At 43.3% G+C, this 26,344-nt stretch overlaps 1 protein-coding gene across 5 annotated transcripts; it reads right to left on the bottom strand.

The window, feature by feature from the left end:
• Positions 1–10,371: 10,371 nt before the first annotated feature.
• TBXT (T-box transcription factor T) lies at positions 10,372–17,648 on the bottom strand. 5 transcript variants are annotated; one of them, XM_032684401.1, is made up of 8 exons: positions 17,323–17,648; positions 16,912–17,176; positions 16,209–16,343; positions 15,402–15,463; positions 15,247–15,308; positions 14,266–14,442; positions 12,564–12,696; positions 10,372–11,442 (listed from the first exon to the last, which is right to left on the bottom strand). In XM_032684401.1, the coding sequence occupies exons 1-8, from the start codon at positions 17,526–17,528 to the stop codon at positions 11,175–11,177; spliced, it is 1,308 nt and encodes a 435-aa protein (XP_032540292.1). In that variant the 5' UTR covers positions 17,529–17,648; the 3' UTR covers positions 10,372–11,174. The 5 variants fall into 5 exon arrangements, with proteins under 5 accessions (XP_032540292.1, XP_032540295.1, XP_032540296.1 ...); XM_032684404.1 differs by having other exon boundaries at positions 12,564–12,693; XM_032684405.1 differs by having other exon boundaries at positions 14,266–14,439.
• Positions 17,649–26,344: the final 8,696 nt, after the last annotated feature.

Below are 26,344 nucleotides of genomic sequence, written 5' to 3'. Positions count from 1 at the left end.
TATTTCAATTGCTTTTTTAAATAGGACTTAATAGCAATAGAAAAAAGGAGCAGGTAGGAGCCGAAACATGAAAGGCAGCTCTTAATTTTAGTTCTGCTTTGTCAAATGTAAATGTAAATGCAATGATCAGTTTTTTCTGCAGCAGCATTTATTCACAGGGCCAGTTTGAGGCTGGTTCACACTATGAAGTTACACCACCAGAGAAGACAAACCCAGCGTGCTTTAGTAATTAGTACACAATATGTTTGCCTGCAATTAATTTATATCAGTTTCAAGATGTGCCAAGCCACACATACCACTGCAACCTCACCTGCTCATAGGAAGGAGAGAGAAATTTGTCCACAAGAGGGGGATAACAGACCAACAGTAAAGTCTTTTGCTCTGGTACAGTTGTACACTAAGAGGCTGCTACAGTCCCAGGCTCAGAGAGGTGAGCCCTCCCCTACAACTCAGAAAGCATCCTACAGGGTGTGGAAGGGGAAGGGCAGAAGAGGGCTTAGCAGGAAGGAAAGAAGCACTTTAGAGTGTAATGAAGAACCCTGTAGACTTGCTTGCTTTGAACTTCTGAAACTGGATATGAGCAGGCAGATAGTAAATTGGCTCAAAACAACTTTGTCAGGTAACTTTTTTTTCTGAGTATTTGGTCTAAAAAAAAGCAATTTTGATCATGTTGAAGGCAGGCAAAGAGGAGGTGTTCAAACTATGGCTGGTAAACTTCGTTTGCAACAGTAGCCTAAAGAGGAGGCCTGATGCTACATCAGGGCTATTTATCAGTCAAAAGTGTTTCATATTATCCAAAATATACTAAAGCATTTATTTTTTAATGTTTTCTTATTGCACTACCCCGATGCGCTGTACCAGAGGTCTGAGAAAGAAACTATCTGTGCTCCATAGGTGAAAGCAGGGACACTTCACTAGCATTGCTTGCTGTCCGACAGGAGTTACTTTGTCACGAGCAACCTGCTTGATCTTGTTCTAGAAATATTGATGACATTTTGGTGGTCACTTGAGGACCTTGACACTCCCTGGCAGCCAGAACTCTGGCTCCCATGCCTCAGTGAGCATTTGTGCCACATCTGCAGTGTAGACCTGAGGAAAAACAGTGGCAAGGGCTGCATCCTGACCACCCACTCAGGTGTGACAGCCCAAGGAGAGGCTTAGTTGCAGTGGTCCTTTCTGAGGCCTAATCACACAGAGGTATCGAAACCCCACCACAGCCTCCCCAGCCAATTAGTAAGTGTTGGTTTGAGTTTTCCCACATTGGCAGAACACTCTTTAGCAGCAGGAGCGACCTGGCAGCTTCTGCTCAGCTCTGCCACTGCACCCGCACTTGCACGTACAATGAATCTGAAATTTTTCCCCAGCAGTAGCTGCAGACCTGTTGTTGCATCCCATGTGAGATTCACTCTCCAACCCTGGGGCACAGCCAAGATCTTCTTCTCCTGGGCCAGGTTGTGCTCCCAAAGCAGAAGCCTTAAGCTAAACCTCAGCTCAGCTCATTACACATGCTAGAACATGCATGGAGAATCTGCCATAGCAGGACAAGCATACCCTGCACCAGGAGAAAAGAAAAAGAAAAATTACATTTAAAGATTGACCATGCGACTTTGAACTTGGAAAATGTTTCTTGAGGTCCAGGTACCACCAGTAAATGGAACATGTCATCCTCACCTCCAAAATGGAGAGAGATAGGGCTAGGCACAGTTTAGGCAATGGCAAAGGCTACACACATCAGGGAGGTCTTCATCCCTGACAAAGGTATTCTGCAGCTGCCTGACACCCAGCTGCAGAGATACACATGGACATTGACATAATTGGCACTCTCAGGCAGGAAGATGGGATTTCAGGCTAGGGAATCCTTATTTAGGGCTTTGTAAGCTCCAGATTTGTTCTCTCAGGATCAGCTTTTCACATGACAGTATAATTTCCACAATAATTGTCTTAATTTTTCCAGGTGTAAGTGCTTGATAAGTGCCAGCAGCGGCTCCCTGAACCCTACAGAAATTCACAATAAAAAAAAAACAACACAAAACCAACCAAACAAACAAACACAAACCCCCAAAACAAAAACAAAACACACACATACACACACAAAAACCAGCCAAACAGAAAAGAGCAAAGTGTTTCCAAACATTTCAGGGTGATGCAGTCTTCAGAAGGAGGTCCCTACATAAAATCCATTCTCCAAATCCTAATTTTGGTCCAGATCACTTCCCTGTAGCAATGCACCAGAAAGTAGCATGAATGGTGTTGCAAGTAGAGACTACAGGGTGAACCTGGCACCCCACACAGATATGCTTAAGAGGATTGTCTCATTGACAGCAGCACACTATAACCCATCCCAGAGGGATGGAGCAAAAGCTAAAGCAGAGAAGAATGTGTCTGTTGGAGCCTTCAAATTTTTCTTGAAAAAACCAAATGAAAAACAAACCAAAAAAAAAAAAAAAACAAAATAAAAAACCAAACAAACAAACAAAACAAAAAAAACAAACAACAGCAACCAAAAAAAACCAAAACCCACAATATACACACAACTAAGAAATTCAAGTTTCACAATAAAAATGCACATTTCAGTGAAAAATTTCGATTTTTAAATTAACTGGGACCACCACAATCACATGACTCAGAGCTGGAATAAAACTGAGGTTTAGAAACAACCATTTGATACCAAGTCTGTCAAAGCAAAATAGACCATACTAGCAGCCTTTCTGAGCATGGACTTTGTGCATGTCGTCAGCCAAGCTTCACTATTGCAAATTCATACAACGAAAAAGAGAAAGGTTCACCCCAACCCTTGGCTATCTTCTGAAACCCAGATTCTGAAGCTCTCCTTGAACTGCAGATGAGGTTTGCCTTATTTAATTACCAAACAACAGAAATTCAACAAAGAAAGCTGCTCCTTAAACTGACAAGTTAGAAGGCTGAGGGGAATGCTGTCCTTTATTCACTAGCAAAAATCAAAAAGGCAAGTTGAAATTAAAAGTCAACTTTTTTGCTGCCACTAATCAGTTTAAAAACCCAAATTCAGTGTTCTGACAGGCAATTTTTCAAGGGCAGATTAATTGCTACCATTTTTTAGCTGTCACCGTATTTGCAGAATTGCCTGGCATCCCCCCACAACAGCTCTATGGTTTACAGAAGCAAATACTTTCAAGATGAGCACCATTTCTCACCTACATAGCAAAATGTGCTTGTAGGCAAAAAAAATACATACAGGAGAGACTGCTGCATGTCCAGCTGCCAAAGTTCATCTCTTTTTACTTATCTGGGAATGGAAAGTGCCACTAACCTTATATTCAAGTTAGTGTCCAGTTGCTTGTTATTTTTGGTGTGGTAAAAAATAATCCTAGCTTAGAGTAGTTACACTTACTCTCATTAATTTTATGTTATTATCTACATGAAGACCTCAGTGACTGTGTGGTAGTCCTCTTTACACTCTGTAGAAGAGATCACTACAAATAATCCACTCAGAGATACAAGAAAATTTCCATAAATACAAGATATCAAAAAGTTACAGGACTCATTTTCTCAAGTTTCCTGACTCAGTGCTCCTCTTCCACATCTTGCCTCAAGCCTGGATTTCCCCCTTCCTCTGCACAGATCCCCAGCTCCAGCCCCACATGCATCCAGGCAGCAGCTGCACAGCAGCCAAAGCACCACCAAAAGGTGACAGATTCTATGGCTGTCAAGGGCATAAGAAAAGTGTGCATCAACCTGTGGCTACTTTGTGGGGGGTTTTGAGAGTTTGCATGTGTCCAAACCAAGGGAAGAGGGAAAACCCAGAAGTTTCCACAGGCACCGATAGCAAGACTGCATTTCATATTGTAGAGATGTAAATTAACTACAGGAAATGCACAAACCTGTTGCTGGGGCAAGTGGAAATTTCTTTTTCCGCTTCTGCCCACCATAGTCAACATGTAACTGGGCAAAGAAGTGATAGATGATAGAAACTTATATGAACCAACCAGTAAGAGTGGGACAACCAGTACACATAATTATTCTGGATTACAAGTATTACAACTACATCTCACACAGACCATACGCCTTTGGACATGAATTCAGGCGCAGAGCACAGCATGGGACACCACTTCTAGTGTATTGGAACAAAAGCTTTCATGGGGGAAGTTATTAAAGTTTCACAATTACCACTACAAATGTTGTATTAAGGTGAAGAATAGAACAAGAATTAAGTTTCACACATGTAGTACAGTCCCCAGAACCCAACTCAACAAGCCGAAACCTTTTGCAAAATAGTGTCAATTATTGTACAAGGTAACTAGCAACAGCCACCTTGAGTCTAAAATAACATTAAATTCATGCACTCCAGATGAAGCTAAGACAAGCTACCAGCTAATTTCAGCTTCTCTTAGAGGAACCTCCTCTGCTGGGAGGCATCAGGCCTTTCTGACACTGAGACAAGTCTGTATTTTTGAAGGTTGGCAGTCTCCAGGTTCCAGCTACCAGCCAGTTCCCCTTCACTGGGGACGCCAGTGTAATGATCACCAAGACCACATTGGGGCAAGCTCCCCCTCTGGGCTCTGCACCACAGGGCAGCCCCCAGGACCAAGCTGTAGGCTCTCCTAGCCATCCCACAGAAGTATGGTCAAGCCGCTACTCTATCCCAGCAGGACATAGTGAAAAAGACCTCACCAGCCCGCAGCTGCACATTTCTCCCAGCACTGTCAGCCCCACAGCATAACCCTAGCTCAGGAGACCTTCCACAACTCACCCAGAAATGCCAGGCTGACTGCTTCTGAGACGAAAGACAGACTCACTACTACCCTGTACATCCCAAATATATCTGCAATTTCCTCTCTTCCCCACTGGTAGATCAAGCCCCTCCACAGTCAGCTGGCTCTGCCTATTCCAAAATCCCCACCTGTGCCAACCCAAACTAGCATCACCTACCTACTCCCCCTCAGAGCCCAGAGAGGCCAGCCAGAGGTGAGGTGGGTTTGTGCCACCTGCATGCCAGATCCAGGGGCTAAAGCAGTCCAGATTCTGCATGGTCACAATGCCTTTTGTAATGGACCACAAGCTGACCACAAGCTGTGCACCCTGCACACACAGCATGGGATCCTGGATCACAAACGTGAACAAACAGGCAGATCTTGTTCATGAGCTGCTGAGTGTTCCAGTTTCCTTTCCATGTGCCCTGTCAGGCTTCTCTGGGTTTTTTCTCCATTCAGCAAGCCAGTTTTTTCCAGGTTGCCTGTGTAAACCATATAACTTTTCCCATACTGACCGACATAACTTGAGCCTTGGAAGACACTTCAAGAAGTCACTGAACAATATTCAAAGAGCCCAGGCGCTGCAAATCAGACACACTCTACCTTGTGTTAGCCTCTGCCAAGGGTGAGGACCAGAGCATCCACAGCCCACATGCACAGAGAGGAGAGAGAGAAGTGGAGTAGCTGTACCATTAGAGCCTGATGGGAATTAAGGCTAACATAGGGGTTTTTTTCCACAAGCATTCATTACCCTGCTTCTGTTCTCACTGAGGAGGAGAAGATATAATCAGGAGGTAAAGTCAGAAAAGCCAATGGAAGCTAAGGCTTGGGAATAGTCAGTCACCTCTAAAATGCAAAGAAGGTCTGAGCAAGTGAGTGTGCTCAAGCTCAGGGAATAAATACATAATTTCTCTTCTAGAATTTGGAGATTTGAAACTGTGACCCAGCAGGAAACATTCCTCATCTCAGGCCCGGTGTAGCATATGGAGCAAATAGCAGATGTGGGAGGTATGCTACAAGGAAGGGGAAGAAAGCTACTGGAGCAAGGCCAAGGTTTGCAGAGGCAGAGATGCAATCATACATGACCGACATTGGGCGGTTCATCTTCCAGAACAAACAGCTTCAGTACAAAGTTTGAAAGAAACGATAATGAAGGATAGGGATGGAAATGAAAGCTGATATGGTCTTTGGGTTTACTGTTACCTGGCCTCAGTTGAAGCACTTAGATGTCACAATTTCCCTCCAGCCCTCTGAACTTCCCATGCCACCATCAGGGACAAGGACAATCAGCCAAATTTTAGAGGGGAAGGGTGGGGTGGGGGTGTGTTATAGAAATGCATCTCCTCCCTCCAACAGCACTTCTCCCTGCTAGCTCTGACCTTCACAGGTGACTGCCAGCAAGGCGGCTCCCGTTCCCATCTGCACAGGACTGAGACTGTCCTCTAAAATCACAAAAGGAGATTAGCAAGCAACTTGCAAATCTGTAGACTAGGTAAGGGCCTAGCTATTGGAGAAGGGCCGGGTTCGAAAAAGGTCACCAGCACTTTCATTTATATCTTAGTCTAAAAGTGAAGACATCATTGACAAGACCTGCTCAAGATGTGAGGTTGAGAGCAAAATGGAGATATCTCATAGGACAAGCTAGAAAACTGGGGAGCAATGTAAGTGGTATACAGCTGACTGGGACAAGGGCACCAAGTCATAGTCAAGATATTAATAATACTTTCTGACAAAAGATGGGAGTTCATCTGCAAAAAATAACTAAAGAAGGACATCGATCACCAAGACCAGTCAATCACTGATGGAACTCTACATAATGGAAACGTGTTCTTCAAAGTATGGAAATTCGGATAGATCACTGTTTGCTTCCACACTGACTCAAGGACGCAGCCAGCCAACATCCACTTCTGGGATGCCATCATTGGGAAAGGACTTCAGAGCCCACCCTGCTCCTATTGGCACTGTAGACAGACTTGAGATATAATAAACATGACAAACACAATAAACATAATCCAGCACTTTAGCTAACAAAGACTCTCTGTGTATGGATGGTTTGTTGTGGTCCTCAGGAATAAAACTGGAAGTATCCACTTGGGAGAGCAAGGAATGCAAATGAATACAAAGAACAGAAGGAAAAATTTTGGGCATGGAAAAGCACTGGGGGCTACAGGAGGAGATCTCTGAGAAGCCCTGTGGCTTCTCTGTCTACAAAAGCAATTGCTGTAGCCAGTCATATAACCTTGGGCTTTAAAGTCCACAACGTCCAGATCCTCAGTATCACGGTGGTGCGTGCAGTGGGAGAACCTGAGCCTGGATTGTTATCTTCTCAAAGAATCTTTGACATTGTCAGAAATAAAGGCGTCTGTAAGGTGCTATTAGACACTATGAAAATTACTGGAATTGCACCATGTACCACTCAGACTGGTTCCCTCATTTTCTTTATCTCAGTTTCCAAAGGCACAGAAATCCAGGAGCAATTAAAGCCAGAATGTCTAAAGAGGAAATTATTTTTTCCACAGATCTAAGCTCCTGGAATGGGTCTCTGTGTGATTTAAAAAACATATATGTTTTTGCTTCTGTCTTCTTTACACCTAAGAAGGCTGTAAAGAAAGGATATTTAATTCTAATTTTTTTAAATTACTTTTATTTATATTTATATCAGTGATGCAGTATCTTAATGTGCATAATCTCACTTAACTCACAAATCTAATTTACATCTATGGGGGAGAGTTAGGCTGGAGACAAGTATGGGAATACCCAAGCTCACATTTTATTCCTGCCTGGGACTGAGTATTCACATGGTTTTTGTAGGCAGAGCAAGGCATTTCTGCACAATTGGGCTGAGGGATCTACAGAGATTTTTACTACCAGCAATTATTCATTACCCAAAGGAAAACAAAGAAAGGAAACAAGCATTAACATTTTGAGATGGAAAACAGTATAGGTTTCCTAAGAGTCCTGAGCGTTTGCTGATGGCTTAGTCCCTGAGCATTAGGACTTCTCCCAGCCTCACAGCGGTCTGTAGCCCCAGTGTTTGTCTGCTGTGCAGCACAGTGACAAGAGCAGTGAAGAGGCAGAGCAGAGGTGGTGCAGGGAAACAGCAGAGCCACACTCACCGGTGGGTTGTTTGAGGCAAGCCATCTCACACCAGTTTTCCTCAGCATTTGGAAATGTCTGCTACATTTGTGCCTCTACCTTGCCTCTGCCAGAAGCCCCAGAGGTGCACCAGTGGGCAGCCAGGGAAGGAGCACAGCACAGTGCTGCTGTTGTGAACCCACAGGTGAGAAAAAGCCTCTCCAGATGAGTCACACAAAGTTCATTTTCATGCTGGCTTAAGTATTTGTAGAGTCCTCTGGGTCCAATTGCTCAGCCCCTCCAGAAACTACAACCCTGATGGTATTTGTGAGTCTGAGGTACCTTTGATGGCTGCTTGGCTACACTAATCCAGTAAGAGAAAAAGCACAGTTTAGGACAAAGATGGTGGCAGAGCAGGTGGGAATAGACAGATATCTAAATGCGCAGTCTGCTTTAAAGTGGTATGCAAATTGCATTCAATGGTAGGAAAGGTTTTGATTTCTTTAATTTGAAAGTATGGGAGGGGAAAATCTCACACCAAAAAAAGCCAATTAGGTAAGATCCATCTGGTACCAGCATCGAGCAGGACCAGGTTCCTCCACTTCATGGCCCAAAGGCCCCAGCTACAGGCCTGTTAGTTCAATGAGCTACAGCTCATTCTTATAATAAATAGCCCCAACTATTTTTATCCACATGGACATGGAATCATTACTTCACTACAAACACTGCAAGAACCTGAGAAACTGCTGACCTCTGTGCTGGGCAGTGTCTGGGGGCTGTCCTCCACACAAGCAGATCTATCACCTGTCTCCTGCTTTATGGTTCCCTTTTGCTGTACAGGGAGAGGGTGGAGTCACCATCCCTGGAAGTATTTAAGAGAAATGTAGATGTGGTGCTTAGGGATGTGGTTGGTAGTGGTGGGTTAAGAGTTGAACTTAAAGGTCATTTCCAACTTAAATGATTCTGTGGCACATTGATCACCCTCTTCCCATGACATGTCTGCTTTGAGTGCGTGGGATAAACCTGGCTCCCTCTGCAACATAGGCTGAGGTCCCCCACTATGTCAGCTCTCAGAAGTAGCATTTGTGTGCTCAGCTACATGCGGAGTCACTGTAGTGCTAGGTCAGCTGATAACCAACTCCTTCAGTAGCTGAAGAGACCAGGCAACAATTCAGTATTTATTACTGGGGGTAGGGATTCAGAAACACACTTGACAATCTGGTTATCAAGGTAAAACACAGCAGCTGCCTGGCTTGCATCCAGCATTTACCCTACAGACTGGTCACTGTGGGAAAAGAGCTTTCACCCAACACCAAGTGCAGGTACCACCTCTGAATACCAGGCAGTCAAGGATTTACCAAAAGGAAGAACAAACAAAAAGGGGGGGGGAAACAGGGAAGAAGGGAAGAACTCTGAACCTTCACACACAGACACAAGTCACCTTGCAGCAGGAACCATTTGTGAAACCACTCCATGGAAGGTCAACATACTGCAGGTTCAATATGGCTGATGTGTATGTTTCACCTTTCCCACCACCCCATAAACCAAAAAAAATCAAGCATTGGGCTTTAAGAGTCTTTACTTTTTTTTAATTTAAATTATACTTCCAAAATACAAGTATAAAACCTCACAATGAAATATGTTGCTAATTTCTACAAAATAGTCTAAATAATAATGCACTTACATCATTTACATAATGTACCTTCACAATGAAACAGGAGCACTTAGACCAATATTTACATATTGACAGAGGATGCGGCCGTGCAGTCATTCGCTTCCGGTGCCTTCTCCTGCTGGAGTACCACCTCCAGGAGACCGCAGCCTGAAGTTGCACACAGATCCCTCTGCAGGGAGAAAGCCCTGCCAAAGCCTTTCGAGGTGCAGGGACCTGGCCCTAGGGTGCCAGAGCCCAAAACGGTGGCAAACACTTGTTTTTCCATGTTAAAGTTGCCGCTGTAGTACATGAGCACACAATCAGTTATTTAAGGAATTCCCTGATACAGAATTTTGCTTCACTATTTAGGCACTTCATTATAAAAGTTATTTATTATGGCTTATGCAAAAGAACTCCCTTATCCCAGGACATGTATTTGCCAGTGGGAGAAAGAGACATGTCTAAGGGCATGCTTTAAGCCAACGGTTTGGGTTAGCCTGCATTAGAGATTTGGATCACATTACTTAATATCAGTCATGAAGGAGGTATTTTATTAAGACCTGTTCTTTCCAGCAAGTCAAGCAGTCAGCGTATTTTAAATCTTAGGGTATCTGCACTTTTCCCCAAAATTCTTAGTTACTGCAGATTTCCCTCTTACAATAAGTTAACTACTTACATCCATGTTGTTCAATATCCCACATGATTGTCTTAAAAGAGTACACTGTACGTTGAGGGATTATTTACATATCTTAACATGTAGAAAATAAAGTTGTAATTTACCAAATAATAAATATAGATCAGAGAAGAAGACTGAAATAAATTAGAATGATTCTCCAGGTGTTTGAACTCCCTCCCTTAAGGCCTGAGACAAAGACCATTAAAAGAAAAAACAAACAAACAGCAAACAAAAAACCAAACAAAAACAAAAAAACAGTGATGTATTTTCAATGTCTCAGAACGTTTTGGATAGGGCTCCTAATTAGACACCAGCTGTTTGAAAGGAGATGTTTAGTTAAGCTGATGGGTATTTGAAATCTATATGATTAAACAGCAAAACTTACCTCTAAGAGAAGTCTTTTGGGTAAAACTTTTTAGACCAAACATTAATACTGTTTTTATTGGGAGGATTACAGTTCTTGCAGATTGTCTCAACATTAATTCAGCAGCAAGGAAATAAGCATACAGTCAAGAACACAACGTATTTGTGAGGCAAATACGTGTTAGTGCACATGATTTTCCAAAAACTTCACTCCTCAGCTACATTTGTGCATATATCAGAATGCTTCTAACTAGATGGTTAATAAAAGTCTTCTCATGCCTATAGCTAAGTTTGCCACTTAAAAAAATTAACTGAAAACCAGTTATGAGTAACTTAAGAATGATGCCAAACTTCAGGTCCAAATATATGAGAACACTGAGAAATTTGAAATCTAAGTAAAAACCTTAAAACTTAGGTCTATCAACCTTTAAAAAATGAAAAAGATTAAAAGCAGTGAATCTGCTCTCAGAATTGCACACTCACCAGTTTGTAAACTCTACATGAAGTCAGTGATGCACTGTTCACTATGAGAGGTATAATATAGATGCTCTAAGCAAAGCAGTGCAGATGCTTTGTTTGCAGTTTCTTTCATATCTCCCTTTTGTCTTCTTTGAGGATTAAGCATTTAAAGTAATTCAGTAGCTAAGAAGTCTGCCTTAGAGGAAAAGGTCAAGGTTTACATGGAAGGGGGCGTGACAGGTGTCCACGTGGATGCCAGCCTGGCATGTGTGGAGGCATCGTACTGGCTGTCAGGCAGGTCCGTGGGTGCCCCGCCGTCGTACAGGGGGGAGGCAGAGGAGGTGGCTGTGACCGGGTGAGGAAGAGCAGTGTAGTGTGCAGGAGAGCCACGCAAAAACTGGGAGCTCAGGCCGTTGGACATCCCGCTTGACTGAGACACCGGTGTGATGGTGCTGTTACTCACAGACCATAAGTTGGGGTACTGACTGAAAGAGGGAAAGTGATAAACAAAACAAGTTATTAGCGACTCTAGTGCCTGCTGGCAGTTTCTCAGGTCACAACACAGAGCCCAAGCTGGGGCAATTTGCTGGAGATGATGAATTCACTAAGCAGTCCCCAGCCACTGCGAGGTAGGAAAGACCCCCAGGCAGGATTCGTGTTCATGGCACCTCACAAATAAATCTAACCTCCCTGTTTTCCAACAGCAGGTTCCAGCACTAGGTATACTAGCCAATTTCAAGCCAAGTTGAGGAATGAACAGGCTGGCTGAAAAATGCAGAGGTTTGAGAGCTGATTCCTGAGCCATGATGGCATTAGGGGGAAAGGCACATGGTGGAGGTGGCTGGACACAGCAGCTGTTGGAGGCAGGCAGGTTTGAATACACTGCCATGAGTCTGATGGAGTCCCTTGGGTGCCTCTGTAGTCAGACAGGGATGGATGCCTCCATAAAGCAACTCAGCCCTCCTTGTTCATCAGCTCACGTTAGAAGGGGAAGCGCCAGACTGCAGATCACACAGATACTACAGAAAGGGCTGCTTGGAAGGAAAAAAGCTTCATCAGGACACTAGAGCCTCTGCACTGTCTCTCCTCTAACTATACATGAACACACCTAAACATTAAAAAAACCAGGATGATTAAAGAGAAACATTATGAGTAAAAGTAAAGTTCCGATGTATAATACTACATTACACTTTCTACCTATTGATCCCAAGCAGTTTAATAAGAAAGAAGCAGTTACTGGGCAAAATGAAAGAAATAAAAAAAATAAACTTTTTAAAACACCATTATGCTGAAAGCAGATGAAACTTCAGAAAGCATCCTCAAATTCAATGTATTCAATTGTCTAAGTGATTTTCAATCCTTAATCTATCAAACATTGCTGTCACAAGTAACTACATTTCCAAAACCAAAACATTAAAAAAAAAATTTGTTTCTTCAATTCTGTTTACCTTGTGAATAGTCCTTCTCAGTGCCCCACAGAGAACTAACAATTCACATGTGGCCATAGGGATTTCTAATTTGCTGATGACTATCTCCTTTTTCAGCCCCCTCTTCCTAGAAAGTACTAAGACATCAATTTGAGGGCTGTTGAGGGACAGAATCCTACCTGGAGCTGGTAGCTGTGCCAGTGCTGTGACTCATGGGCAGCATCGTTGTGTGTGTAGTAACTCCTAGAGAAGACCAGTTGTCATGGGACTGCAGCATGGATAGGCAGGTAGAGGAGTTATCAGCATAGGCTGCTGAGAAAACAAATAATCACTTAAACACACTAGAATCAGGCCACATAATCTTGTATTTAAATGCAATCTATAGCTTTAAACCACCTCCCTCAACTACTACCTTGAAAAAAGAAAAAGACAGAATTACCCACACAGAGAAGAAAAAAAATGGAGCTGCAACCAGTTGCGTCAAGCTCAACCTTTCAGTGGCATTGCCCTGACATGCTGTTTTGCTCAGTTCACAACTGTAAAGTCTTATTTCTGTGAAGGAGCTATAGGCAAAAAGCTATCTGCAAACCACCTGCTAATTTAGCCCATGCTTCTTTATTCAGTCTGTGGGAAGAGGCAGGCTCTTTATTGACACTATTGCAGTCACTTGGGGACCTTCTAGGGCACTTTCTTTATCTCCATCACCTACACTAGCAGTAACACTCTGGCAGACCTGGATAACAAGCATATCACTGAATTACACATACCAGTTTTGAGCTGAGTTGCCATGGGCTTTGAAGTCCACCTTGGGCACCATTAGGAGTGATTGGACTGTGGCTTAGACTACTCAGCTTGTGACCAAAACTGGCTGGCCAATACAGCGGAGGCACTAGGAAGCTATAAAAGGAATCCCATACAACCATCCATAGTGAGAAAGAAGTTGCTGTGGCAGCTGCCTAAGTGAAGAAGAGGTTCCTTGCTGAGGACCAGGGGTCAAGAAGGAACACCAGAGGTGTTTTCTTCTTTTATTATTTAAATTACAAAACTTGCATGAAACTTCCATGATGCAAGAAAAGTTCACAGAAAGCTAGCTTTTCACTTCCAAATGAATTACAAAGCTACATATGAGATTGGACAGGCTGCATCTAGAAGCCTGTGTATTACTTCATAATTCAAAATATTAAATAATTTTATGGGAACCTACAATATCCACACAGCCTTAAAGGCAAAAATTGTAACCATTCTTTGTGAGAAGAAAGAAAACATATTTAAAAAAAAAAAAAAAATCACTTCAAAAAGGCTCTTTTCTCCCTTAAGTATCTAGTGCTTGAGACACTAAGCCTTAAGATATTTGCCTATTTCTGAGCCCAACTTTTGATAGCTCTGCAATTTACTCAGCTCCATATTATTTCTTTTTATGCAGTCATGGCACAGACATTAACTACAGCTACTGGCAACTGAAACTAACATAATCAGGCCCTCAATTATTATGTGTTAATAATAAGTGATACTAACAGAACCAGACATACATCTTCATTTCAGTGTATTGCCTATAAATAATCATTAAAGTCCTTATTTTCAAACTTTAAAAAGAAAAAAAGTAAGTTTAAGCTGAATGGTTTAAAGAACTCAAGAGCACAACGCAAAGCCAGCACAACATAACCCGATCAATTACCAGGGGACAATTTTTCCATCATAAAGAGACTGAAGACATGTACCCATCACCCCCTTTTCTTCACAATGCTGACCCCAAGCCCTCTGCACAAACTGAGCAACTTAGCGACCTTAATTTCTGGGGCATCACACTCGATGCCTCTGCTCAAAGCTCAAATCCCTCGGCTCATCTCCCACCTTTTTACGGAGCTGCAACATCAGACTTACTTGGTGAGTTGTTTCTATGGGTGTAGGGGGTGGCATAGGGGGCAGGACGGTGGTTCCTCAGTGATGAGTACCTTTCACAGCTGTGAGCAGGGGAGAGTGAAAGGGGGGCTCCAAACTGGGCGTGAGGATTGGCAGGTGGGCACAGAGTTCCAGTCCCAGGAATAAGCCAACTACCTACTGGGGGGAAGCAAGAGGTCTGTGAGAGAGCTATGTAATGCAGCCAGGCAGGAAGAGAAACAACAGCTTAAAAGAAGCCCTGTGTCAAGCCAACATTATTTTTTAAATTACCATTTCATTACAATCACAGTAAAGAAACACAGAAATTGTTAAGCCCTCCCATATGTAGGTAGTGTTTGCTCAGTAATTGTTAGCATGTTATTCAGTTTTAAATTGCTCTTTGAACTCAATCTATAGCTAAGCTCTGAAGTTTCTCAGACTGCTAAGAACTCCTCTTAAAAATTAAGTATTTTCTCTGAAAGAAAATAATTCCTACTGCAAATCAACTCGCCCCCTTTATAGGTTGCACTGTTTTGTCAATTATCTGTTAAAACAGAAATCATTAAAACACTAATGCTTTTTAATCATCTGAAAAAACTTTAGGCAAATGCCCATATTTTTCTTAGAATACTTAAACCATAAGTACTGTTTCAATAATTCTACGAAATAAACTTTTGTCTCCGTATCCACGTGAACATTGCTGTCCTTATATACAAAGGCAGTCGTCTTTTTGGACATGAAGGCAATTGCAAGATTCTATTAAATTACTTTGAACGTAAGAAAAGAAGTCTTAACCACAGAGATCATAATGTTTATACAATCATAAACCTGCACGAACCACAATCACAAGGACTGTTAATACTATTCTCCCTATGAACTAACAAACCAGCCAGCAAACAGCAGTCTCAAAGTTTTGCTTAATGTAACAGATGAGATGGAAGAAATCAAAGTTATGCTCATGATATGTAATGAAACTAAACGTACACTGTGAATACCCAGACTGCTGATTGTCTCCCACTTCCTCCATCATGTCTTTGTGATCACTTCTATAAAAGAAACCGTGTTGTATTAGTCAAGAATATGCCTCTACAAATCCACGTTAAAAATCCATGCTTTAAAATTAAATTAAGAGCTCTCACCTTTCTTTTGCATCAAGAAATGCCTTTGCAAACGGATTGTATTTAATTTTTAAAGCTGTGATCTAAAAACAACAACAAATATCTTTATTTACAAGTATCACCATTCATTATCACACTGACATTAGGATTTGAATTAGGCCTATCCACTGAAGTTGGTAAAAATCACTGACTTTTTAAGAAATAAAAGTAGGGCCATAATAGCAACCTATAGACGTCAAATAAACAGCTCGTTAAGGTCTGAAGTAGTATCAAAGGGCTAGGAATTAGTTTCTCTGCCAAATTCTAAGAGACTGAATTGCCCGGGTTAATTAATCGTCTAAGGAAACACCTAAGAAAGGTGCTACACTAAAGAGTTATAAAAATCTTCACATTTCAAGCCAGAGCAGAACAGATATCAAAGAAATCTCAGAAAGATTGGTAGTTTGCAGATTCATTCAACATAGATGCAGATTTAGGTTAACAGAAAAAGGGCTGTCCCAAAACTGGCACATCCAGATATTTCACTGTGTAGCTGAAAATGGCAACCATACTTTTTATCATAGTTGTTTGCTCCACAAAATCTTTTAAGAATTACTCTCCTACAATGAATTTGCAGTACATATTGAGACAGTGATCAGAACTTTGTGCCATAACACATTTATACGGCTTTTACATACAATAATTCAATTTTTTATATTTAGCTTAAAAAAAAAAGTCACAGGAAGAACTGAAAAACGTGAAAAGAGATCCATTATTTTGCTCTGCAGCATGCACTTAGCTACTTAAAACTTCCTGGTAGTGGCATCCTTTCTTCCCTGCTGTGCATACCTCCTCGTTCTGGTAGGCCGTCACGGCTATAAACTGGGTCTCTGGGAAGGAATGGCTGGTGATCATCCGTTGTGGGCCACCCACTCGCACTATATGAATCCTTGGCTCATACTTATGCAGGGAGTTCAACATGATCTGTGAGCAAGCGGACAGAGCAGGTGAGCAGGGACAGAATAGTGGTAGATGCTGGCAGGTACAGAGAGCACACAGGTTTTAAAGTATCTAAAAGAAAAAAGCAAGAGGTATGAATAAACCCTAAAACTTACACTGTAAGAGAAGAAGTGCACTGAGAACAGAGACCACGACTTTGTGCATAGTTATCCTTATCCCTGTTACTTGATAAGGTGCTTGCAGAGTCACTAATGCATCAGTGATATGCTAGCCAGAAGGATTTATCTACAACATCGTTGGCATTATTCAGATCAGAAAGAGACTCCCGAAAAGGCAAGTCATAAAAGGCACTCATCTTCGGTAGAAAGAGCAAGTCTCCTGAAGGAATGAAGTTGGGGGGGGGGGGGGGAAGATGGAGGTGAAAGCGCGACCCACCCCAGCACGTTTGATAACAGCAGTATGAAAACGAGCTTTAAGGAGAGGGTGAGCGAGCAGGGGGCTTAGCAGGACCCACCGCCCCGCAAGGACGGGACGGGACGGGTCGGTTCAGCCCCGCTGACCGACACGTCCCGGTGCCTATGCCGGTGCTTACCTGCCCGCCGCCGTTAAGCTTGTTGGTGAGTTTGACTTTGCTGAAGGAGACGGGCGCCTTCATCCAGTGGGCGCCGAAATTAGGCGAGTCGGGGTGGATGTAGACGCAGCTGGGCGCCTGCGGCTCTGGCTTCCCGCCCGGCACCCACTCCCCGTTCACGTACTTCCAGCGGTGCCCATCGGCCGCCACGAAGTCCAGCAGGAAAGAGTACATGGCGTTGGGATCCAGCCCCGACACGCTCACCTTCAGCACCGGGAACATCCTCCTGCGGGGCGACACGGAGGCACGAGGTGCGGCGGGGCCATCCCGCAACCCCGGGACCGGGGACCCCCTCGCCCCCCCGCGGGCGGCCGGGAGCGGGGCCGGCGGCACCCCTTCCCTCTCTCTCTCTCTCTCTCTCTCCCTCCCTACCTGCCGTTCTTGGTGACAATCATCTCGTTAGTGAGCTCCTTGAAGCGCAGCCACAGGTCGCTGTCCTCCAGTGCGACGCGCAGCTCCCGCTCCGTGGGGTCGCCCTTCTCGCTGCCCGCCTGCAGCTCGCTCTCCACGGCGCTCAGCAGGTGGTCCACGCGGTATTGCGGGGGCTTGCCCGCGCCCTCCGGGCCGGGCGAGCTCATGCTGGCCCCGCGCCCGCCCGGCGGGGCAGCTCCGTGGCACAGCCCCGAGAGGAGCCGGGCCAGGCGCTACCTCCCCTGGCCCTGGGCGGCCCCAGCGAGGGCGGCGGGGCCGGGCCGCTGTTATAGCCAGCCATAAACGCCCCCCCGGTGACATCACCGCGCCCGCGGGGGGGCCCCGTTGATTGGCCGGCGGCGCCTTTGATCCGGCGGGCCGGGCCTCGCCATTGGCTGCCCGCGGCCATATCACAGCGGGGCCCGCGGGGGCCTGTGATGTTTAATTGCGGCCCGCGGGATTGAACGCGGCTATTTTATGTAAATCTGCCCCCAAATGTTTGCACCTCTATCAAAGCCGCCGGGGCCTGGGCTCCGGCAGCCGCGGAGGAAATGGCCCATCTCGGCAACAGCCTCACAACCGGCGAGAGCGGCACCCTCCCGCCTCCCGCAGCAGCGAGCCCCCCGGTCCGCTTTTAGGCGGTCAGTCCTCGGCGGGAGACACCTCCTCCGCTGATCGATGTTTAGGGGGAAAAACGGGAAGTCCTTCTCCACAAGCAGCCGCAGGCTGTCAGCACCCACACCCACCCCCGTTACCGCGCTGCCCCTGCTCCCTTGACAGAAACTTCTGCTTCAGTGAAGAATGCAGTTGGCAACGACAAACCTTGCAGTAAAATTTAGCCAAGGAGCCGAAACAGCACTGTAAAGCGGCTGACCACGAACCTGGCACAGCACGGGCACTCCCCGCCACCAGCTCCCCGATTTTAAGTGAACCTAGGAGCCCCCCCGTGAGAAAAGTCGCAATTTGCCACATAGCACCACCAGCACGGGCAGCACCTTCGCAGCCGAGGTGCTCGACAGCGATAGTTTCGAGTCGCCCTACCTAAATAAAATATTTTAAAAAAAAAAATCTAAAAATCATATCGATGGTTACCTGCCATCCCACCTAAATAAAACCATACTTCTGAAAAAACAGATCGACAGCTAAAGGCTTCGTTTCGTATAACAAGGAGAACCCCCCGCGAGTTCCTGCGGGCAAGAGTGGAGGCTGAGCCTCACGGGTGAAACTTTGCCACGGGCTGAATTTCTTCTAAAGTTATTTGACACAAAAACAAGAGCCGGGATGAGGGAGAGAAGGGATGCTCCGAAGCTCTCCCGCCCGCCGGTGTTGTAATAGTTTGCATTCTCCGGGGCTGTGGCGGTCTGTGGTGTGAGGGAAACAGTTTATTACCTTTCCGTGAGAATCCCTGGATAGAGGGTGAGGGGGAGAGAGGTGACAATGAGCAGGAAATAGTTCAATGGGGTCTCTTTAAACAATAACAAGTCCTTTAAACGGGAGCAAAGGAGAGGGAAAAAGAAGCGGCGCGGTGTAAAAATGAGTTGTTTCTAAAATAGGCATCTCCTCTTCTCCAAACACCGCGCATCATCTCTACCGGGATTTTTCACATTTTAGGAGAAAGTGCCCCTGTTACACTGTCGAGCTGTCTGACAGCAGAAGGAACTGGAAGTCAGGGCAGCCAGGGGAAGGCACACTGAAGGTCCTTTTTGCGGGATGCAGACGGTGGTTCAATCCGGGCACCGGCTCTTTCTGAGGAGAGACACTCCCTACCTCCACGTCCTACCATTCCACGCTCAGCGCCCAGCGGAGCAGCAGCCTGAGCGTATCTGCCCTCGTCAAACTTCAAATAATCCCAAACCTTTCTCTATTACTTTCGGTTTCTTTTTGGTTTAGGAGCTACGCCTTTGGGCTGTATTTTCATTACACAGCACCATCGGGCTCATATATCATTAACTTAACTCCGCAGAGCTTTTTTTTCCCTTTCAACCTGATGTGCCGAATTCCGCAAGCCATCTCTCTTCAACCACTGTGCAGAAACACGCGAAAAAAATGTTAACCCCTCAGAGTAATACCTGCGTTAAATCTTAAAGTTCTTTCTGCCGGACCACCGCTTGCTTTTTGTCCTCTTTGGAAGGGGAAAGCAGCATTTGCAAAGAAATTATGGACAAAGTTTACTAAGTTGATAGTAGTCACTGCTAGCGGCAGTTGGAGATGATCTTTTCGCTATCAAGTGTTTATTTCACTGAAGGCGCTCCACTCAAAACAAGCAAACACGACCTAACAAAAGCCACAAGCACTTAAGCCCCGCCAGGGCATGGCACGCTGTCTTTCGAGTGGGCCGGCAGCCCTATCTTTGGGTTTGTGCTTTGAAGGCGACATTTCAAACATCTTAATCCTTAAACAAAAAGCTGAGCACCAGGACAGGCTAACTCCGAAGAAGGACTCGCACGGACAGTCGCTCGCTCCGTACAGGTGACAGGGAGAGACTTTTCAACTCTTGCAGAAGTCGCGTTGCTTTTAGGGTACGGTCCGCGGAGGGGAAAGGGGAAGAGAGTGGTGGGGGTGGTGATGGTGGGTCCCGTGTAGGCAAACTTCAGCCTCCACTCTTCCTCAGCTCTACCCCACCTGACAATGGACGTGTTTAAGAGCCGAAAGCAGCGGGAACAGCCGGAATTGAAAGCGACGGAGCGCTTTCGGTGGAAAATGAACCATACCGAAAATGAAGAAATAAAATAATTAGAGACGATCTAAATGTGAATTTAGGTGATGTGAGTTTTTAAAACACCATTTAATTCTTCCAGATCGATGCTCCAAGGAAAGACTAATTCCTTACACATATATATATATATGCACTCAAGGAATGGGAAGCCCTTCGGCAGCAGACACTTATCAACACAGTTGATACTTTTTGCACTGATCGCTCTCTTTAGACAAAGGGAGGATAGTTGAAGTTCAATTTAATTTGATATATTTCAAGTTTTATTTAGTACTCAGCAAATGAGCGAACCACTCATCCCAGACAAATTATGTATGCTCTCAAATTTAGTTGGTCTTTCAAAAAAGAAGCTTTTCCAGCTATCAATTTTAAAATGACCACGAAGAAAACACCCATTTCCAGGAGTTTATATATAATCTTTGGAACGGGGAAAAAACCAAGACCAACCTAACAACCAGCCCAAAATATCCAACAAGCCCAAACCCTAAAGTTTTCCCTCAATTTAGATTTCTGTTGTCTTTATTTTATTTTGTTTCCTTCCCCCTCTTTCTGATCTTAATTTTTCTTTGGTTCTCAGGAGAGAGGACTCCCCAGTTTCACAGTCTTTTCCGCCGGGAGCTGCAGTGCATGACAGTTTACAGCCAAAAAACTTCCTTCAGCTGAACACCTATAAAGATTCCCGATTTATAGCAATACTTTTCCTCTTACATGGGAAGAGCTGTAGCCTCCAGCTGTTATTTCGGGTTCAGAAGGCCTGTCAGTCATTCTCTACCTTATTCCCCGGGACATCGCAAACCCCCAGACACCTTCTCAGTGGGAACCAGTCCGTCCCCGAGGTCCCGCAGCCCTCGGCTACCAGCTGCCCCTGTGCAGCTTTAACCGCCTGGGGATGCCGTGCGAAAATGTGAGAGCCTGTTTAAGTATTGGAGGTATTTGTTTCATTATCCTTCAACTTGCAGTTCTGGGGGGGGGGGGACACATGCTATTAACACTGCCCTTGGTGCCGGACCTGCGTCCTTGCAGCACTTCAACCCCATCCCATCCTGCCCCGGGCAGCAGCCGTGGGCAGGGCCGGCACCCACTGCGCCTGGGGACGAAACCTACCTTCCAAAAGTCAAAACTTCCCATCCCTGAAGAATAAACACCTGCTTTCCCACTGCTTAGATTTTTGCTTCCCCCACCCCCACACTTAATAAAAATTAATACATTGCTTAATATATATATGTAACAGAGATGTATATCTCTACTTGTCAGCTGCTTTTTCCTGGACACTGGGAAGGAATCTCCTACTGATACTACTACTATTGAGGCATTAATGTGGATGCAAATGCCATTTTCCTAGGAAGCTTCTGGATTTCATTTAATCTGGCATATCATTTTTCCTTACATACAAGGCTTAAACAAGAAAAAGCCTAGAGGTCATGCTGGAAGAGCTTTATATAAGAACTCACCATTTTGTAACCCCATTGTGTTGACATATACCCACACAAGACATGATAACCTGGGAAAACATACAGTGGTTTTATCCATTTTAAGTTCATACATTGTGAGCATTAAGCCTGTGGAATAAGTACGCTTCATGGTCTCTGCTTTTAGTATTTAATAGGACTGATTTTCTCCACGGGTTTAGATTCATACATATTTTTAAAAAACATTTTCTTTTCAAGTAGTCTGAGCAGAGCACAGCATGTTGATTTTGGCTTGTTTTGCTTTCCCCTTTTAGGATTTGGGAGGGCAAGGCAAAGACAGAGTGCCATCCTGCATTTTGGGAAGGTGGCAAAACTCCCGTTGACTTAGTCAGATCTTTACTTGAGTACTGCTAAGCACCCTCTCCAGCTCAAATGCTCAGATCCTGAGGTTTCCCTCATGAAAGTCAATGATCAAACTTGCAATGACTTCAGCGCCTGCTGCACTAGACAGCACCAACAGGAAAAACAGCAAAACAAACTGAAGCTCCCACGAAAGCCCATAAGGCTGAGTCTGGAACAAAGATAGATGAAATCAGCAAACTTGAGAGCAGAGTATTTTTGATCCAAACTCAGAATTTTGAGCTAGAATATCTTTTTCAATATCTTAACAATATTGTTTAGATGACTAGTGTTATTTAAACCAAATTATCCTGAGTGAACTGTTGGGAACAAGTGATGACACAAACAAGAGCCACCCATCATTCTTAACAAGTTATTTCATTAAAAGCTGCAAAGAGAGACAGGCATCACAGGGACTACAGGGGATGCAAAGAGAAGTAGTAGAATAATAGATACTGTTTACTGCATTATCCTGGTCTAAAGGGTAACCCTAAAAAAACCCCCAATCAAACAAGAACAAAACAACAACAAACCAAAATAAAAACACCCAACAATGAAGACATATTCTGCTTCAAACAGGGACCATAGGAATCTGATGACAGAAAGTACTAGCATTGTTATAAATGACCTAGCAGGAGTCCTGTTGGGAGACTCTACCATAAACACCACCTTTTTTTATACTTCAATCCGTATAGTCCCCAAAGGGCAATAATGTGAACTCAACCTTTCTTGTTGAGATAGGTTGGGGTAAGTTAAAAAGCTAATGTTTAGATCTCAAATACAGAAGTCCTCAGATTTTCTGGCATTAAGAACCAAAACAACAGACTTTTACTGGGAATATTCATCTTTGCCCTAAGCATTATCTCTCCTTATAAAATTATGCAGTGCTAAGAATCAAACTTTCACCGTCAATGAAAGATTTAAGGCAGTTGAAAATCCATAATTTTTCCTTTCTCTCTCCTTTGAGCATTTCATGAAAATTACTATAAGTCATAAGACAAACTGGGTGCTTCACAGATAGACAATGTTAACATCTCTAGAAAAAGAGATGTAAGTCCAAATTTGTAACTGCAGAATTTTTAAAACCAAATCAAGCTCTTTTCCATTGCTTTGTGAGGGAGTTTTTTCCCCTCCTTTACTGTTTTAGAGCTTTTCTTCCTCCTCTTCACTGGTCCACAGGAAAGGCAAATATACAGTGCTAATGAGCACTAATTTATATTTTATAAATAAGAATAACATTTTTAGTATTCACCTGGCAACTCATGCCTAAATCTAGATTATCTTATGTTTTGGAATTAGTAATTGCCTTGAATCTAGCCTCAAACCTTACAGACCCTTCTGAACTCTTTATTGCCAAGATTATTTTCTAATTTCTTGCTCTAGGTAACTCCCTCATCCAGATAAAATAAAAGCACTTGGACACCTTCAGCAGTGCGGGCTTACTGAAAGCAAATTCTTTGCTTCTTATCAGCAAGGAAGCTCTCGGATAGAAAACTGTTTTCTTCTTTACTTCATTTCAGTTAACCTCCACTGACTGATACCAACAGTTTTGCAAAACTCTGATGCTGTTTTCATCATCTTGGTGCAGCAGGCTCAGAGGAAAGGATGGAAATTTAACTCCATCTAGAGAGTAATTGAACTCACATGTACCACACTTGTACACCTACTGAGCCACTTTTTAGGCCCCTCCACTGTCTCCTCTCTAACACTGCTCTGAACGCAATTAAATTCTTTCTTCCAAGCTGTATGTGACCTATCTCTACTCTTACAACCAGTTCTTCATCTTACCCACATTTCCTTCACCAACAAAGTCTTCCCCACATCTGATATAAATATTTTTGTATTATTAGTTTTAAGAAAGTGAAAAACTCACAGACTAATCAAGTCATCACCATATTTTCCTGTAAATCTATTCCCCATTATGTATAAAACATTTATGTTGCTCACCATCATGGACAGGTCTGTTCAGAGGAAAATACATGGAATAAGGACTACACAGAGAAGAAGAACAGGACTGTGACAACAACTTATAAATCTGGACAAGGAATTAAGAAGGTAACACTCATTGGAAAGTGGAAATTGCAGAGAAATGAGAAACTGCTGACACAACAGCTCCTTAAAGAAGTTCCTGTTGGTCATCTCAGGGAGACAATGGGTAAAATGAATGCCAGCTTCTGCCTGTTATACAGGCCTCAGATGTGAAGAGCACCTTCTGAAACCTACAGACATGCTTGTGTTCTCTACTTGTGGTTTCATGACCAGGAGTGTAAAATGTTTTGCAAACTTCAGTCTTTATGCATTAAACATACCCACCAACCTCTGACAAACACAAATGTTTCCTGTTTTGAATTCAGCAAATGTTAATTGGGTCTTGACCATATTTTTTCACCTTATGCAACCTAACAAGTTTAACTGTGGGAAGATGGTTGACTAATGTACAGCACAAGAGTCTGGATGCCAGAACAGCTGATTCTGGGCTCTACTGACTCACTGTCTCACTTTGGACAAGTCTTCAGGACCTCTGTTTTGGTAACCGTCAGGGTGAGAATATTACACAGAAATTTTCATTGCTAATACCCATCCTTATTTTCTCTAAAACCATTTGTAATGCAAGAAAGTATCCAATAAGCTAATAATGCATAATGAAAAGTAATTACATGTCAAAACAAAAATTCACAACCTTTGATCTCTGGTAATGCAAATTCAGTCTGATTTTCTAACAAGGGTGCATTTTTCCTGCTGGATGTTTTTGGAACACTTGCATGTGTTAACACTAATAAAGCTGGGAATACCCGAATTCACTAATAACCTTGCAGGCACATTGCAAGCATTTATTTGCCTTCTTCAGCTTTTTTAAAAACAAGTTGAATTAAAACAAAGCACAATCATGTCATATTCACTGTTGTTTTATTCTAGTAAAAACCCCACAAACACCAGCAATTGAAGCCTTCTCGAATTCTATCCCTTTGACAGTATGTTATTTGTGTTTAACACTGGCTTTGCAAAAATTTTTTTAAGAAACCAGAGGGAAGATTTCAATATTGTCCAAGTCAGTAATTTTAGGTGCATTTCACTTCAAGAATCTTGTGGTAGATGCCATGCATCCCCAGGAATTAATTTCCTGTTCCTGTCTATCTAGATGTCAAGGACAGGGTCAATCTGAACCGTAGGAAAACAATTTCAAGGCACCTTCCTTTAGGAAGAAAACCCTTCACTTCAAGCCTCAACACATTGACAGCTTTGACAAAAATAAGATTTAATTCAAGACTTTATCTTTGGAAGATGCCTTGTGCCACATATCAATTTGTGTACACTTATGATAAATATGTTTCTATTCAAAAAGCAACTGCTGTGATGCACTGAAAAGTTTTCACCCCATTTTACATCTAGAAATACAAGGTTACAGTGTGTAACACCGAAACAATATTAAGTTAATAAGTCAGGTATACATTTCTGACAAAGAAATTAGAAAATTCACAAACTCATTTTATTAATGAATTTTTATGCTAAAAAAGTTCTTAATCATCAGCTAATTTCTATAGATTTTACCTCAGAAATATTTCTGCTGAAAGCATAGGAAGTTTTTCCCTGAGTGATCCATACAAGAATAAAACTAAATGAAGGATGAATACCTCCCCAGTTCTTACAATTTTTCATCTCAGTGCAACAGCTGAAGACTCCTGTATTTACAAGACTGAGTAATGACTTGTGATCCTATTTCATTTTTGCTTATATTTTTAATTTTGTTGGGGATTTGAACCCTGAATAACAGTGAAAAAGAAGTATAACTTGATAGAGTATACACATTACAAGTCTTCCTTTGAGAAAATAAAGGATTGGAATTAACCAAGTCTCCAAAAATTTTGCTTTGATCATGGCTTTACTTTTAAAACCCTTGCTTTGCCGCAAGGAGGTTTTGGCAAAACATTTCTTTTGGGAAGGGGGGAGGAGATAAAAAACAGGGGGAGGAACCTAAAAATCTCCACCTTTTGGCCATCTCAAGTACTTGTCTGCCTGAAAGCTCAATATGATGCAATTAATGAAAAGCAATCCTCCACCTTCAGTGCTTCCTTCCCTTTCTCAAGACAGATGTGCTGACAGCATGGCACCTTCTTTAAAGGAACTCAGTTTTATGGAAGTTGATCTCTCAGCAAAGCACAAGTGGCTACAAGCTTTTGGCTACCCCATGTATTTTCAAGCAAAATCACTGTGTTTCATGCCAAATACCCAGAGACAATGTTAGACATGAAAACCATTTCTAACCAGGGTCCAGCAAATGCCTCTTTTTTTCCCAGATTCCTTTCAAATGTCTGTGCATGCTAAGATTTCCTTTGCTTATCTTGGAAAACACTCTTGCAGACAAATGTATCTTGTTTGCATGCTATCTCTTTTCTCATGTGGTACACACATTTTACTCTGCTTGGCTTTAATCCTGTTCCTTCTAGACATACCCTGAAATGTA

This window comes from Chiroxiphia lanceolata, chromosome 3 (assembly GCF_009829145.1).
Source record: "Chiroxiphia lanceolata isolate bChiLan1 chromosome 3, bChiLan1.pri, whole genome shotgun sequence".
Taxonomy (NCBI): Eukaryota; Metazoa; Chordata; class Aves; order Passeriformes; family Pipridae; genus Chiroxiphia; species Chiroxiphia lanceolata.
Note: the sequence above shows the minus strand (reverse complement) of the source record. Positions and strands in the feature narration are given on the sequence as shown.